The 16,130-nt window shown below is 42.3% G+C and overlaps 1 protein-coding gene across 1 annotated transcript in view; it reads right to left on the bottom strand.

The window, feature by feature from the left end:
• Positions 1–15,995, bottom strand: part of Plk1 (polo like kinase 1) — a 29,583-nt gene extending 13,588 nt beyond the window's left edge. The window contains exon 1 of the mRNA XM_003478201.5: positions 252–15,995. Within this exon, the coding sequence (XP_003478249.1) occupies positions 252–659 (408 nt within the window). The 5' untranslated portion in view covers positions 660–15,995. The remainder of the gene's footprint in view (positions 1–251) is intronic.
• Positions 15,996–16,130: the final 135 nt, after the last annotated feature.

Raw genomic sequence — 16,130 nt, 5'->3', positions numbered from 1 at the left:
CCGCCTTGCCTAGTAACACCACGACTCCCGTCTGCACTCAACTGGTTCCCACTTCCCTAGCAGCTTCGTGAGCCAAGCACGTCCTACCAGGGGCCTTTCTTATCCCCAGCTTGTGGTTCGCAGCACCACTTCTCTAGAACGTCCAAGTCTCAGGCGCCCCTTTCTGAACCCCCCCCCCCCCAGTAGCTCCGGATCAGGACGCTCCAACCCGGGACCCCAGGCACCTCCAGTCTCCCAGCTGCGATACTCACCCGCCGGTTGCAGAGCTCTAATATCACGAACACGAAGTCGTTGTCTTCAAAAAAACCGTGGAAGCCTACAATATGCTGGTGGGCAAGACTGCGATGAATGGAGATCTCCATGGACATCTTCTCTTTCTGGTGCGGCTTAAGCAGCAAAGATTTGGGCACAATCTTGCCGGCGAATACTTCCTTAGTGTCGGTGTCCGAAATCTCGAAGCACTTGGCGAAGCCGCCTTTGCCCAAAAAGCGGCCCCGCGCATAGCACCGCCGGCTGCGTGGGTCCACCAGGAGCTCCGGAATCTCTTTTGCCGGCGGAGCAGCGGCTTGGGCTCCGGGAGCTGCAACTCCAGGGACTCCTGCTTTCCCTAGGTCAGCTGGTGCCCGCGCCAGTTTTCCTGCTGTTGCCCCCGTATTCATGTTCCCAGCTTTGCTCCACGGACCACGCAGGGTCGGTGCAGAGGCTTCGCACAGCTCCGCTCCTCCCCGAATTCAAACGCAGCGCTGGGAACGTTACAAATGCATGCGCGCCACTGATTGGCTGTAGGGATTTAAAATCCAAACCCGCCCGCCGCGCGGCACCATGGGAGCGCCTTGCTGCGCTGAAGTCTTTAAACTCACCCAGCTCAGCAGAAAACGTCATTGACAAGGATGTGCAGTCTGTAAGTTCGCGGAATACTCTGGGAGACCCTACTCGGCGTGAGAATGCTTTTTCCCAATCCCAGGGAGGTCTAATTCGTTTGGGGTTCTCCTTGTGTAGCGGCCGAAAAGCGCTTGCACGCAGTTCACCTGCGCCTCCTTCTGGAAACTTTTCCTAACACCATTCTCCACCCTACTTTGCCTTCTAAAATATGAACTCTAAGCCTAGAGTGTTGGCAGCGCCAAAAGGTAAGTTTAGGGGAGCACTTGTCTCCGCCGGTAAACCACCAAAGTAAACTAAAATATAAGCAAAAACCGGGATGCTTGGCAGACAAACGCCCCTTCATGGCAAGTCCTCCAGCTCACTTTGAAATCACTGCTGCTTCTGACCCAGAGCCCAGAGGCATTACAGTCACCTGGAGCTTGTTAGGTCTTACGCAGACTTGCCCGGTCAGAATTCACCTTTAAACACAACTGCCCAGGTGATTCCTACGCATAAGACAATTTGAAAAGCACCAGATACCCACAAACCTACCCCACAAAACCCTAGCTCGGCTTGCTTACTGTCCTATCCTCCAGTGCCTAAAGTAGTGAACACTGATTTCTTAATCAGAGACGGGAAAGGATGCCTAGGAAACTGCCAGGCCACAGCCAAATTTGTCCTGCAGGGGTATTTTGTTTGATCTCTTACTTTTAAAACGTTGAATGTACTTACAGCATTTAAAAAATAAACACCCATAACAATTCAAATTTGTAGGTTTTTTTCTAAATAAAATTAAAAGGTCTTGCAACTTTAGGCGCACATACTCTTTACAGCTGGCCCCCTCCAAGGGCACCCCTGCAGCCCACTTGCCTGTCTGGCTTCTGTGGGCACTGCAGCAGCAACCTTGGAATGGCAAAGCACCCAAATTAGCAGCTCTTCCCCTGAGATTCTGGTTGTCCTATGAGGTCCCTGATAGAGCAAACATCAATTGCATAGTAAAAATGTCCTTACCTGCTTCCCAATTAAGACAACAATGACAATAATGCTATCTTTCACCCATGTCCCAAGGTCAAAGCAAAATGCCTGGTAAGAAGGGGTATTATTAAGTACTGAATTAAAAACTTTGAGGTTTTTTAAGGTTTTTTTTTTTAAATCCCCATAGAGTGTGGTCCTTTACTCGAACTTTTTATTGAAATTTAGTAGTTACAGAGAAAATGTTCTTAAAAGTACAGCTCAGTAAGTTTTCACAAATGGAACACTACCTGTGCTCAGCCTTAGCACCCAGACTAAGAATATGCTACCAACACCCTAAAAGTCCCCCTAGTGCACCTATAAGGGTCCCAAATAACATCTCCCAGTTAGAAGGCTTACTGGGAGAATCACAGGACTTGACCTTTTATCACAGCAAAATGCTAAGAAGCAAAATCAGCAGAGGAATAAGGTACATGGAACAAAGTCCAGAGGAAAACAGGTACAAAGTTTCCAGAGTACTCTCACAGTAAGTCACAGGACACACATAATTCCTCAGCAATGAACTGTGACAATGAAGTGAAATACTGTCTACCAGGGAAGCTTATTAAAGGGAGACTCAAAAAATTAATCAGTAAGTAGTTAGAGCCGGGTGTAGTAACACACACCTGTAATCCCAGCACTTAGAAGGCTGAGGCAGGAATCATTGCGTTCAAGGCCAGGGGTATCTTTGGACACTGGTCACCTCATCATCCTCTCTGCCTAACACATACTATGCCTCTAGATTCTCAAACCAAAAGCAGATATTCATAAACTATGGTGTTTGCACAAACAGTCTAGGGATATTGTACCACCCTTTGGACTCAGTATGATAAGAAGCTTCCTGCAATCCAAACTCCCAGATCTATCCAAAGGCTAACCCTGCAGACAGGTCTTTCTGAGGAGGACAATCTCAGGCCTGCTTTGTTAACTCTTTTTTTCAACAGCCTGCCTCTTGTCAAGGCTTTTATCTGCAAAATTATTATCAATAGGATCCTTGCAAAAAGGAAACCTTTAAAAAGAGGCCAGCCTACATATGGACCTCCATTATACTTGATGGAAGTGTTGACATATAGCCAGTTAAAATCCCATGAATCATAAAAGTCTATCTTAGCCAGGTCCCTCAAGTTTCTGTATAACCTTTTTACCTGACTTGAAGCCCCAATTTAAGCATGACACTGGTTAGGAAAGTGGAAGCTGGCCTTAAAGCCTTCCAGGGCTTCAACAGTGTCATTTGATCAGAGTCAAGTACAGAAATACACTCGCAGAGGGCACAGGCAGGACTCCTGGAAACAACTGATAATGTTAGGGTGCTCCCAAGCAGGATACATATTAGGCAGTATAAATTGGACCACCGGTGGGCCTCCTGCCCCTGTTTCCAGTCTGAGTCCTTTTCTGAAGGACTTCACAAGATAGTGAATTTCAAAGTTTCACTTGTTCATGACCTAAGTTTTTTCACCTCACAAGTATGAATGTAATTTAAAGGTGTTCTGTATGGAAAGTAGTATTCTATTGTCAGCCATCTGAACTCAAAGCACTCACAGCATGTGAAAAGGCAACATCTAAGGTTTCCTTCAAGAGGGCAACAGTTGCAGTAAGAGTTCTTAAAAACAAAATTCAGGTTCCAGTGTGGTGGTGGTGCATGCCTGTAATCCAGCACTCAGGAGGCTGAGGCAGGAAGCTCAAGCTGGAAGCCAGCCTGGCATACCTAGTGAGGTCAAGGCCAGTCTGAACTACACAGCAAGACCCTGTCTTAAAAAAAAAAAAATTGAGCTTCTCTAGTGGTAGGCTTTAATTTTTTCTGTAGTGTTGTTACAGAATTAGTGTGCCCATTCAGCAATCAACTTTACATTTTTCAATGATCTCTTAGGCCTTGCATGTGGGTTATGTGCAGGAGGTACAAAAGCACTTTTTGCAGGCAAATATTCATATAAAACTTAATCAGAAAGATGCATGAGGAATTAAATGTATGACAGGCTGAATCATATTCATCTAAAATCTGTATGTTGAAAGATTAAACATTAGTACCTCAGAATATGACTGTATTTAGAAATGGATTTTATTTTATTTATTGGAGATAGGTTTAAAAAGGTAGCTAAATTAACATGGGGTTGCTGGCATGGGCCCTAACTCAGTATGAATGGTCCTTATAAAAGAAAAAGATTAGGACAGATATACAGAGGAACATGTGGAGCACACAGCAGAAAGGCAGCTGTCTGTAAGCCAAGGAGAGAGGACTCAGGAGAAACAAACTTGTTAACACCTTACTCTTGGACCTTTAACTTCCAAAACGGTCATAAGAAAATTAATCTATATTAAGAAATGCAGTTTATGGTATTTTGTTATGCAATCCTAACAAACTAATAAAGGATAAATTCCTGAATTTTCAAAAATTTCAAAATAGGCTTCCATATTCTTCTACCCCTTTGCCTTGATTATTTAGCCAATGAGCAGCCTACAAGAAGCCTTTCTTAGGATATTACATTCTAATTAAAAAGCTTATCTTACAATGGTGTGTATTGGAAGAAAACTGAGTAAGGTGGGAGTCAGCTTGTTAGTACATCCTTGCAAACTGCAACTAACTCAGAACACTGCATGCAAATCAACAGCTGGGGGACAACTTCCAGAGAGGGTCCAGAATCTCAGCTGTCAAAAGCAGGATGAGGTAAATGTCTCACAGACCACGTGATGTGCCCTCCCTCAACCAGCAGGGAACACAAGTTAGGAATGCAATCAGCCTCTGCATTAAGAGATGAAGAGCTGATTGGCAGCTTGATTTTAGATGGTCCCCAACTTTTTCCTGTGCGCATCTATGTGAGCCGGATGATCAGCCAGCATCCAGGGTGCTTTCATGGTTGAGAGCTGCAAAGGCATCCTAGTCTTCCATGTCCCAATCTGGGTCCTGGTGATTAGACCAGGGTCTGATCCAACCTTGCTAACTGGAAGCAGCTGAACTCCTGATGCTGAACTGTTCACAGCACACAGTAATGGGTTTTAGCATGCAGTCAGGTCCCGGTAATTACGATCTGTGACTATGGGATTCCAGACTAGCAGTACTTTTCTTGGGCTGTAGCAAAACATGCTGCAATGCCAGATAGCTGTGGTCCAAGTCCGAAGTGACAAGCAAGGTTTCTACATCTTGTCAGTCTCAAAAACAGTTCTACATTGGTTCACTCAAAAATATCAGATTAGAAAATTTTCAGCATCAAAAGGTCAAATGTTTGATTTCAATAAAGGCTCATTAGCAATTTAATTTCTTTTTCAAATTTCAAATGTGTATTTCCAGGCAGTTTGCCTCTCTTTTTATGTGGTCCATTTTGCCAGAGACTCTAGCAGGCACAAATCATAAAAAGTATTATCCATTACAAGGACTTGCTAGGCACTGTGGTGCACATCTGTGATCCAGCACTCAGGAAGGTACAGCAGAATTGCTATGAGTTCAAGGCCAGCCTGGACAACACAGCCACACCCTACCTCAAACAAAAAAAAAAATAGACTTCTGCTTCCCATGCCCAAAGAATTTAATTTCCAACCCACCTGCTTATGGCAAACAGCAAAGATGCTGGATTTCACCAACACTTACTTGCTTATTTATTTTCTTTCTTTCCTGTCTGTCTGTCTTAAGACAGGGTTTCACAATGGAGTTCACACTGGCCCTGAACTCACTTTGTAGCTCCTGCTGGCTTCCACCTGGCAGTTGCCTCACCTTCCCAAGTGCTAGGATTACAAGCATGCATCACCACTCCTAGCCCAACACTGTTTACTTCTTTTGCAGTGTTTTGTTTTGTTTTGTTTGGAATGGGAATCAACCTCAACCTTGTGCTTGCTGGGCAGGCACCGTGCCACTGAGCTATAACCCTGGCTCAGTTTTTCCCCCTCACTGGGATAATCCCTCTAGCACTGATGAAACTATAAGCATAATACTTTTTTTAAATTGGTACTGGGGATTGAGTTCATGACCACATGCTTGCAAGGCAGACACTTATGCTGCTGAGCTAAATCCCAGCCCCTGCATATAATACTTTTAAGTCAATTTTATCATATTTCCATACCCAATAGTCTTAAAAACAAGTCCCTTTTTTCTCATTGCAAATTTACTCAAACTCCAGCACTAAGTTTGATATTTATAGGGTTCACGCTGCAATGTTAACTCTTTTTCTGTACAGGTCTAGTAACAACCCACCAAGAGGTATCTATATCATAAGACATGATTTTTTAAGCAAGGTAATCAACCAATAAAAACAAACTGGGTTATTTTGCATTCACACATCAAAGGCCTGTTGAGCACCTGCTACATGTATTTCCACCTAAGCCATTTAGAAACAATATTAAGAAATGATGACGCATTCAAGAAAATATCCCTAGTTCCTTCTAATCCTTCAACAGTTGTTTTTATATTCCCTTCTTGTTCTTGTCAAATGTAGTGTCAATTATTTAATTTTAGTTTCTACTTCTGAGGGGTGTCTAGGACTCTCATTATATGCTCAAGCTGGCCTAACAGTTTCCATTTCATGTGTTGCAATTATGACATGTTAATACTAACGATCAACACATGTCTAATTATGTGCTAGGCACTGACTAAAAGCTTTGCAAAGATGGTATGATTTATCTATTTATTTATTTATTTTTTGAGACAGGGTCTCACGATGTAGCTTAGGCTGGCCCTGAAATCATGGCAATCCTTCTGCCTCAGCCTCCTGAGTACTGGGATTATAGGTGTGTGCTACCAACAGGCCTGATTTAATCTTTATAGCCACTCTAAGAGAAAAGAATTATTATTCTCACTTTAGATGAGGAAAGGAACATTTCTGAATTAGGTTACTTGGCCACAGCGGTGTATCTGCTGACTCCAAACACACACATGCTTGCACACTGCCTCTAGTGCTATCAGTGTTTCTGGCCAGGCCTCAGTTCCAGGTTCACTTACTCAATAGCTCACTTGCTTGATCACTCACTCACTCATGCCTACTCAGCAATATAATATGTTAAATGCACAGACCAAATGAGTTCCAATGCCAAATCTTTCCTTTCAGATGTATGTGGCCTTGGGCAAGTCACTTAACCTCTCTATGACTCAATTTCTATGACTGTAAAATGAAAATAATAATAATGTCCATCTTCTAGGAGGTAAACCATTTACTGAAGGTTTTTGGGGCAGAGATTCTACAAGAACCATACTTCAAACATGACAAGACTCATGATTATGTCAGCTATTCTTAACTAAAATCAAAAGAATCCATGTCAATTCCCAAGGATCTCAAGAGTCTTTGATGGGCTTTTCAGTTCCGAGGCCATTCATTTCTCAGTCTGTTGCTTCTTTAGGCTTTTGGTGCTCCCATGGAAAATTAGAAGGAATATCCTAGACATTCAAGGTAGAAATGAATGCAGTAGAAAAGAGACAAATTGGTAGAGCCAAGAAACACCATGGGCTAATGTTTAGGCCCAAGGTCTTGCAAGCTGGTGGTATGGATTTCATTCCTGTATTTCTTGGATGATTTTCATCTGCATGATCCTTCTACCTAATGCCGCGTGGATTCAGAAAAGTCCATTTACTGTCTGGATAAACAAGCTGTCCTGTGCCAACTCCTCTCACTTCAGGGTTTGAGGCTGAGATTATAATGAAAGCAGGTAGGCTCAATCCACTGGTGAAAACTTCAGGCAAATAACAAATTAAGTAGCAGGGCAGAAACTATAAGGCTCAGAGCCAACTGCTTTGGACGCCAAGACATTGGAAAAGCAGTATAAAACATGGGCTTTGCAGCCAAAAAAAGAGTTGACTTTAATGACAGCTCAGTCATTTATTAGCTGTGTGGTGTTGGACAAATTTGCTTAACCTCTTTGATTATCGGTTTCCTCTTCTGTAAAATGGGATCTGAAAATCTGTACTTTTTAAAAACAGTTCTTGGGAAGATTTAAGAGTTGCCTAAGTATCTGGCACTTTGCAGATGCAAAACAAGGAAGCACAATTTCTTTTTTCCATCTCTTCTTTGTGGAGGACTGATTATAAAGGCAAACATGTACTTAATTTTTTTTAAATTTAAAATGTACATAAGAATACTGTACCTTATACTAAAGGGGTTTCACTCAAGATGTATGTTGTGGTTTAGATCTGGAATGTCTGCCAAAATGCTCATGTGCTCAGAGGGAGGGCTTTTGGAGGGTGGCTGGATCATGGAAGCACTGTGCTGTCAGCTGATTAGTCCATTGGTGATTTTAGCAGCTGAATATGTTGTAGGAAGTGGGCCCAGTTAGAGGCCATTCTTAGGAGTAGGTCATAGGGGTGACCCAGAAGGGTATGTCTCCCTCCCCTGCTCCTCCCATTGCTTCCTGGACACTGCTTTCCTCCAACAGCTCCTCCCACCACACTGTTTCTATATTTTGGCCTGCCAAACATGGGACTGAAACTGAACCAAAATAAACCTTTCCTCCTTTAAGTCATAAGTGCCAGGTATTATGTCTCAGTGAAAAAGAAAATGACCAAGACAGTGTACCATTTCCTAATGACAGTAGTTATAGCTACCATCTACTGAGTGCTTATCCTGAGCCAGCCTTCATGCTTTATATGTATGAACCCACTTAAATTCTCAAAACAACCCTATCCACTTTCCCTGTTTTATGAAATGAGAGATCTGAGGTTCCAAAGCGGACAGAGGTCACTAAGCTAGAATATGGCAAGGTGGGACTTGACCTGCCTGCCTCCATTGCCCACACTCTTTACCACTATGACGATTCTCGAAATGAGATCCCCATGCCTTCATCAGAACTCTAGTTTATATCCTTGGCATTTTCTCCCTACTTAACTGTAAGATTCCTAAGGGCAGGGATTGGATCCATCTTATTGTCCTCTGTATCCCACAGGACCAAATGCAGTGCCTGGCACTCAGTTGTGGCTCAATAATTTTTTGTTAAAGGAATAAAAGAGTAGTGTGATCTCTCTCTTTTCTATGTACCATGTGGCCAAAGTCCCACTTCCTACCACTAAAAGGCAGCAAATACATGCGTTACAAAAAGCAGTGTGGTTGCTGAGGCTTCCAGAAGTGTTTCAGTGACCATGGACTTAGGGAACTTATCCAAGCTGGCAGAACATTTTGCTGAGACCAGTTTTGAAATAATCAGGCCTTTGCACACATTGTCCCAATATTGTCAGAAGCATTTCAAGGACCTTGGAGCTCCACAGAAGCTATCACTGGCAATCTGCCAACTGAATCTATCCACAGTGCTCATCCAGGTGGGCTAGAGGCCAATTTGTCTTAGAGTGATTGAGGCCAGCCAAAACATGGCTGGAAAACACCCTCTGGGATACTCACAAAGAATACTTAGAAAGGTCTTCTTTATAACTGAGAAACTTCTGAGGATGTGTTAAATAGGAGCAATGTCTGCCTGAATTCAAGTCAGCCACTGCCCAGATAGGTTGGTGACTAAAAAAGGAACTGTGGCCCCAGGTCCTGAGTGAATTAATTGGTTGATGCAGAAGTGACGAATTCAGAAGCCACCACTATCCCAACCAACCACAAGGCTCTGTGCAGCCATGTAAAACAGAATCAGTCACCAAAATGGTCTGAAATCAATCATTCACCCCTATTCCCTGCACCAGGGATCTGGCAATTTGAAATTTGTCTGGGGGATGGTGGGAGCTCACATGCAGGTAACCACCTCATTAAATATGTCGTAGATAACCCACAGGTCCCTGCCTAACTCGACAGAAGTTAGCATGGAATGAGACAAGAACACAGGCACATACAGAGTTCTACCTAGGGTAGAACGGCCATGAGGAAGCAGTTCCAAACAGAGGGCTACCCTCCAAGGCTCTCTGTTTAAAACTCCACTTTGGCCAAGAAACATTCTCTCTGCTAATTAATTCAGGTCCAGCTATCCCTCCCAAGACAAACAGTAATGAGAGCCTGGGCAAGGAGTAAGTCTAGGAAAAGGAAAGTGAAGACGATTGATAAAAAAGAAGAGGCTCTGATGACTTTTCCTGCCCACACCCACTCTCCTGGTAACATCTCTGCCCAATCAGCAGGCATTCACTCACAGTCCACTTGGATACACAACCAGGCCAAGTCCATCAGGATATTTTTTATCTTCGTGGTACAATGAACACTTGAGCCTAGATATATATCTGGTTTGGAACAATGAGAACCCAATCTGAGGTTCTTTCAGCAATGGTGAGCGTTTTCCACCAATAACTAGAGCTGTGGGATTACCGTATGAAGCCCATAATAAAGCCAACTCAAAAGAAAGCAGAGGTGAGGCTGGGTGTGGTGGACACATCCTGTAATCCCAGCATTGGGGAGCTAAAACAGTAGAATTGCTGGGAGTTTAAGGCCAGCCTGGGTTACAAAGTGAGTTTAAGATCAGCCTGAACTGCATAGTGAAACCTTGTTTCAAAAAAGACAAAAAAGCAAGCAAGCAAGCAGAGGTGAAGCCCAGAGACAAATCCCCCACAGACATTGTTCCAAGTCCTGGGAGCCAACCTGAAGCCCCATCTTGCCGTTACCTTCTCCGCTATGTGAGACTTTTGCTGTAAGTCAACTGGAAAGAAACTGAGGCAAGATCTTTCTACCTGCCTTTTCCAAGAACAAAGAAACTTTTTATAAAAGTAACTGTCTGGTGACAGACTGTCCTTGGGGAGAGCTACCATAGAACTAGTGTCCAGCTGGTAATTCCTTGAATACACATCATGGCTGTTAATTCACTTTTCTTTTTGGGGACAGGGCTGTGTAAAGGTTAAGATGATGCCCTAAGCCCCACAGTCCTGAGGCTTGTGCTGTCTTGCCTCGGGGAACAGAAAATTATGTAGAAAGCTACATGTTTTTCAACTGTGTGGGGGAAAATTCACAGGCACAATGCTTTAAGGGCAAGATATTATCCACTGAGGACAAAGAAAGGAAGCTAGCTCCCTAGCTAGGTTTGGAGAAGGGTGTGTTCCCTTTTTCACCTTTACCTCTTTTGAAGTTTTACCTGTTCCTTATTTTTCAAAGTCTTCTTCAACTATGTCACAAATGACACATGAAGCCATCCCCTTGTCCTTCTTGCTGGCTAATAAAAATGAGCTGACTGTAGAGGCTGGTAAGCTTGTTCACTAGAAGCAAGTCTTCTCCCATGTCACCTTTGCATCTTAAAATTTTGTCTCTTTCTTGTGTCCTCATCAACCCCTGAATGGGTATCTGAGGGTTTGATCAGCTCCCAGCATTTTGTTTTGTTTCTTGAGACAGGGTCTCACTATGTAGTCCAGACTGGTTTCAAACTTGAGGCAATCTTCCTGCCTCTCTCTCCTGAGTACTGGGATTATATGCACCACCACATCTGAATACTATTAACATAATTTCAAAGCAATATCAGTACATATTTATAGACTTGTTTACTGTTTGCGGTAGGTAACTGTTCTCAATTCAGTAATGACATTGGTTTGGTAACAGACCATTAAAGAAAGTCATAACCCATATTGGGTTAGTCATAGGGCCAAATGCCACTGGACACAATAATTGAATCAAGAGTTCCGTGACTTACCATAAATCACTAAATACTTTTTTTGGGATTTGCCTGACTAAAACTAGAGAGGAAGAACCCTTTGTTTTAGAGTTACTATTATGGCTTGTATTTAGATGTCCCCTCAAAGTTTTACACGGTCATAGGTGGGGATTTTCAGAGATAGATGGGTCTAGGGTGTGTGATGCTGGGATTAAGGGTGCCCTACACCCTTGGTGTAACTGGCACCACCTGAAAGGGGGGTAGCCTGGAAAGGAAAAAAGGGAGGTAGAGGCTGCTGCTTTGCTGCCTTCTACATGCCTTGAACTGTTTTTCCTCTGCAATGCTCCTCTGCCATGCCACTCTGCTTTGGAGCTACCCAACTATAGACTAAAACCTCTACAACTGTGAACTAAATAATCCTTTCCTCCTTAACTTTGGGTATTGGGTATTTTGTCTCAGCAACAGAAAAGTTACCTTCATAGAATAATGTGAATCTAGAGCATCAGCTGTCATGTTTCCAAGAACATTAGCACTAGCAGAAAAAAAAACCCAATGTGTAGATCAGCTTGGATTTGCCTACTGTCCAATGTTCATTCTGTTTCTCCTCTGTATTCTCAGACCCTCCTTCCTCACTTTAGTTTAAACCTGAGTTTAGCTGCTCAACTAGAGTCTAAATTTACACCCTGTCTTGTAACTAAATGTGGCCATATAACAAGACAATAGGAATTTTAGATAAGAGAGAGACAAACTCCTGTCTTGTCCAAGGCAGTGTATTGTCATGGTCTTTTTTTTACTAAGACTGAGAGTAAGGGTAGCAGACTAATTAATCTTGTAGAAAAAATTTCAAGGTAGTCTAATGATGCAGTGGTATGGCTAATTTTGGGTACCTTTTTTTTTTTTAATCGGTACTGGGGATTGTACTCACGACCACACACTTGCAAGGGAGGCACTTATGCCACTGAGCTAAATCCCCAGCCCCTATTGGGCACTTTTAACCAGACTTATATTGAGAATCAGTAGCAAAAAGCCCAAATGATTTAAAACATTTTGAGTTTGGTGAGAAAGGAAGCTGCAGTAAAGCTGTGGCCTACAAAGATGGAATAGAGGAGAAACTGGTCACTGAAAAGGCTAGCAAGAAAAAGCCAAGTATTTCAGAAAAAACAAACAAACAAAAAAAAAAACATAAAAAGATGGCCTGAGGATATCATAAGAACCAGCAGAACTTTAGCCTTGGCAGCCTCAGAGTTGCAACGGTGAAAGACTGCATTAAGAAAAGAGCTTCAGGGTACCATGTTCCAGAATGATGGCTGCACAGAGAATTTACTCTTTGGAACTGGGTTCAGAGTGCACAACATCCAGGCATTCAATCTCTACAGCCAAAAGAGAAGGAAGTCTGGTTACTGTGCCAGGTGAAAGCAAACTTTAGCATCATACATGTGGTGCTGGTTTTAGGGACATGCAGAATGCAAGAGCTGTGGAGTCAGGAAGGATTCCACCCAGATTTCAGAAGGTCTAGGAGGCCTGTGTGTTCATGGGAGGAGTGTGTTTAGTCGAAGGTGCAGGGAAGACCTCCAAGTTTGGAGAAGCCTGGAACATGGGACTGTCTGAGGAAAACCTGCAAGGAGGGAGCCGTCAGCCCCAGAGAGAAGCCCTGGATGCTATTATCACCAGAAGATAGTGGGTAGGCTTGGGCCCCTTGGAATTCACAACTTGGCCCAGATTGGTAAGAATGATGGACATGGAACTATGGAACTTAATGTTTTCCCTGCTAGATTTTGGATTTGCTTTGTTCTCATTCTTTACCATCTCCCTATTTGTACCTTTTAGAATGGTTATGTTCACCCTATGCCATTGTATGTTGAAAGTGTTTCACTTTCTTTTCATATGTACAGGGGCTTACAGCTAAAAATTTGCCTTCAATCTCAGAGGAGACTTTGGACTTGGCTTTTTCAATAATGCTGAAACTGTTAAGACCTTGGCAACTCTTTGAGATTGACTAAATAACTCCTGCATAAAGAGATACACATAAGTCTTTGGTGGTCAAGGGGTAGAATGTTATAGCTTGTGTCTAGATGTTTCCCCCAAAGCCTCATGCAGTCACAAATGGGAGCTTTTTTCAGATGTAGCTGGATTACAGCATGTGACTGATTCATGGTGCAATGCTAAGCATTAAGAGTGCTAGGTTTAAGAGTCAGCAATTACTAAATCAGTCCACTGATTGCTTTGGTATCACCCTAATCCCAGTAGCCTAGATAGAATGTAAAGGGGGCAAAAAAAAACAAACAAACAAACAAAAAAAAACACAACTGCTAAGGCCCCTTGCTTGCTTTGCTACCTTCCATCTAACATAAACTGTTTCTCCTCTACCATGCCCCTATGACATGCCACCCTGCATTGGAGCCAGCCAACTATGGACTGAAATTTCTACAAATTGTGAGCCAAATAAACTTCTACTCTCTTAACTTTGGATGCCAGGTATTTTTGCCTCAGCAACAAGAAAAAAACTAAGACAAGTACCTTAGACTGTCTTTTTACTAATATGCAGGTTTAAAAAAAAGATACAAAAACCCCAATAGGGTAGACATCATTTGATATCATTCTCTTATTACTTATGGAATGTTAAGTGCTAAGAACTGTCCTCAATGTTTACACAGAGCTTCATTTAATTCAACTTTCTGAGGTGCCATTGTTATTCTCATTTTACAGTTTAGTATACTAAAGCACAAAAAGACTAAGTCACTTTCCTAAATTCACTAATACCTACTCCTTACCCCATGTACTGATTCAAACTGGACTTCTAGTACTGCAACATGTCATTCTACTGGATTCCTGTTTAATTCAGTCTGCACATTCCTCTACAGAGTGCCAGCCATACACTTGTCTTTTTTGTTTTTATCGGTACCAGGGATCGAACTCACAACTGCCTGCTTGCAAGGTAGGCGCTTATGCCACTGCGCACAGCCCATACAGTTCAAACGTTTAAGCCACCATTTATTGGTTGCAAAAAGTACAACTCTCCTAGGAAAGTTGCTCTCATTTATAATCATCAGACCACAACCATAGCTACAAGATAAGGCACACTACAAAGAAACATCTTAGAAGGCACAGGCAGCCTTCTGCCTGTGGTAGATATTATGGGACAGTTTATCTAATATCTATTTCTATTTCCTTTTCCTTGCCTGCCTCAGAAAGCAAAATACTTATTTTCTTATGCTTTCTGGCCAGGGACACAGTTTTGGAAAACAGAAGGTACTACAACATAAAAAGATTCCAACACAGAAGTTAATAATAGACTTGAGAGCCAGAATGCCTGGATTCACTGTCACTTCAACTGTGTACATCTGCCAACTGACACAACCTCTATTCCTTGAGAATAATAACCGTATATAATGGTTAATTGTGAGAAATGAAGAAGTTAATAAATGTAAAGAACTCACGAGTACTTAATATATGATAAACATGCTATAAATGTTAGAATTGCTATTTCTTGTCACCTATCAGTGCTAATATGGAACCATCTATAACATATTAAGTAAAAGAAGCAAGGCACAGAACAACACATGTAATTGCTCCAAAATTGTATGAATGAAAAGAGAGTTTTCAATATATCAATAATCTGCTTATACACGCACAGCCTAATTCTTGAAGCACTGAAGAAAAACTTCAGTGAGGTTAACTCTGAGATATAGAATATGGAACTAGGATTCTGGATTGAGAAAATCTGTATCATTTATGTCTCCCTTCTGTACTTATTGGATTAGATTTTGAAATTGTGTGCTTGAGTTCCTTAAAGATTTAAAAATTACATTTATTTACCAAAACAAAACAAAGTTTGTTTTAAAACACTAAAAAATATTGGGTATGGTGATACACATCTGGAATCCCAGGATTCTGGGAGGCTGAGGCAGGATGATTCACAAATTCAAGCCCAACCTGGTAAATTTAGTGAGACCCTGTCTCAAAATTAAAAATGTAAAAAGGGCTAGTTGCTAGGCATGATAGTACATGCCTGTGATCTCAGCACTTAGGCTGAGGCAGAAAGAACTTTGTGAGTTCGAGGCCAATCTGAACTACATGACAAGAATCTGTGTCAAAAAACTAAATTAATCAATTTATTTCAAAGTAGCTCAGTGCGAAGGCCTGGCTTCCATTCCCAGTATTAGATAAAAGGAAGAAAAAAAAAACCCATTCTTTTTAATTTCAGTTGTTTACCAACAAAATATGCAAGATGTGACAAGCTACATTTCAGAGGCATTCAAATACAAGCTGGTTGGGAATGCGCTAGACATGCCCTGGAAGATGTCTGTAGTCAGCCCACAAGGCATTTAAGTGCAAATTCCAAGATCTACATTTTTGGTGGCACAAAAGGAAAAAGGACCTGAGGGACATGTCTGTATATGATGAAGAAGAATTGTGACCTTCAGATTGCTGATATCAGACAGGACACATAGCAGCTGTGCTCCAAAGACAAGCCTGTCTCATCTTTCTTGACAAAGGTCAAGAACATAAGCTATTGCCAGTGGCATAGACTCAGTGGCACAGCATCTGCCTAGTAAGCACAAGGTCCTGAGTGTGACTCCTGGTACAAAAAAAAAACCACAAGCTATGGAGCCAGATAGACATGGTGGGACTCCTACGTCAGCCATTTCTTCATTATGTGAACTGGATCAAGCTATTTACTGTCTTTTGATTTTTCTCATGTTTAACACAGGAATAACATCCAGACAGTGCAAGAAATAAGCAAGCCAATTAATGAAAGCCTACAGCACTACACAAGGCACATGGTGGAG

The sequence above is a fragment of the Cavia porcellus genome, unplaced genomic scaffold (genome assembly GCF_034190915.1).
Source record: "Cavia porcellus strain 051 isolate PalLab524CR breed Dunkin Hartley unplaced genomic scaffold, mCavPor4.1 scaffold_16, whole genome shotgun sequence".
Taxonomy (NCBI): domain Eukaryota; kingdom Metazoa; phylum Chordata; class Mammalia; order Rodentia; family Caviidae; genus Cavia; species Cavia porcellus.
Note: the sequence above shows the minus strand (reverse complement) of the source record. Positions and strands in the feature narration are given on the sequence as shown.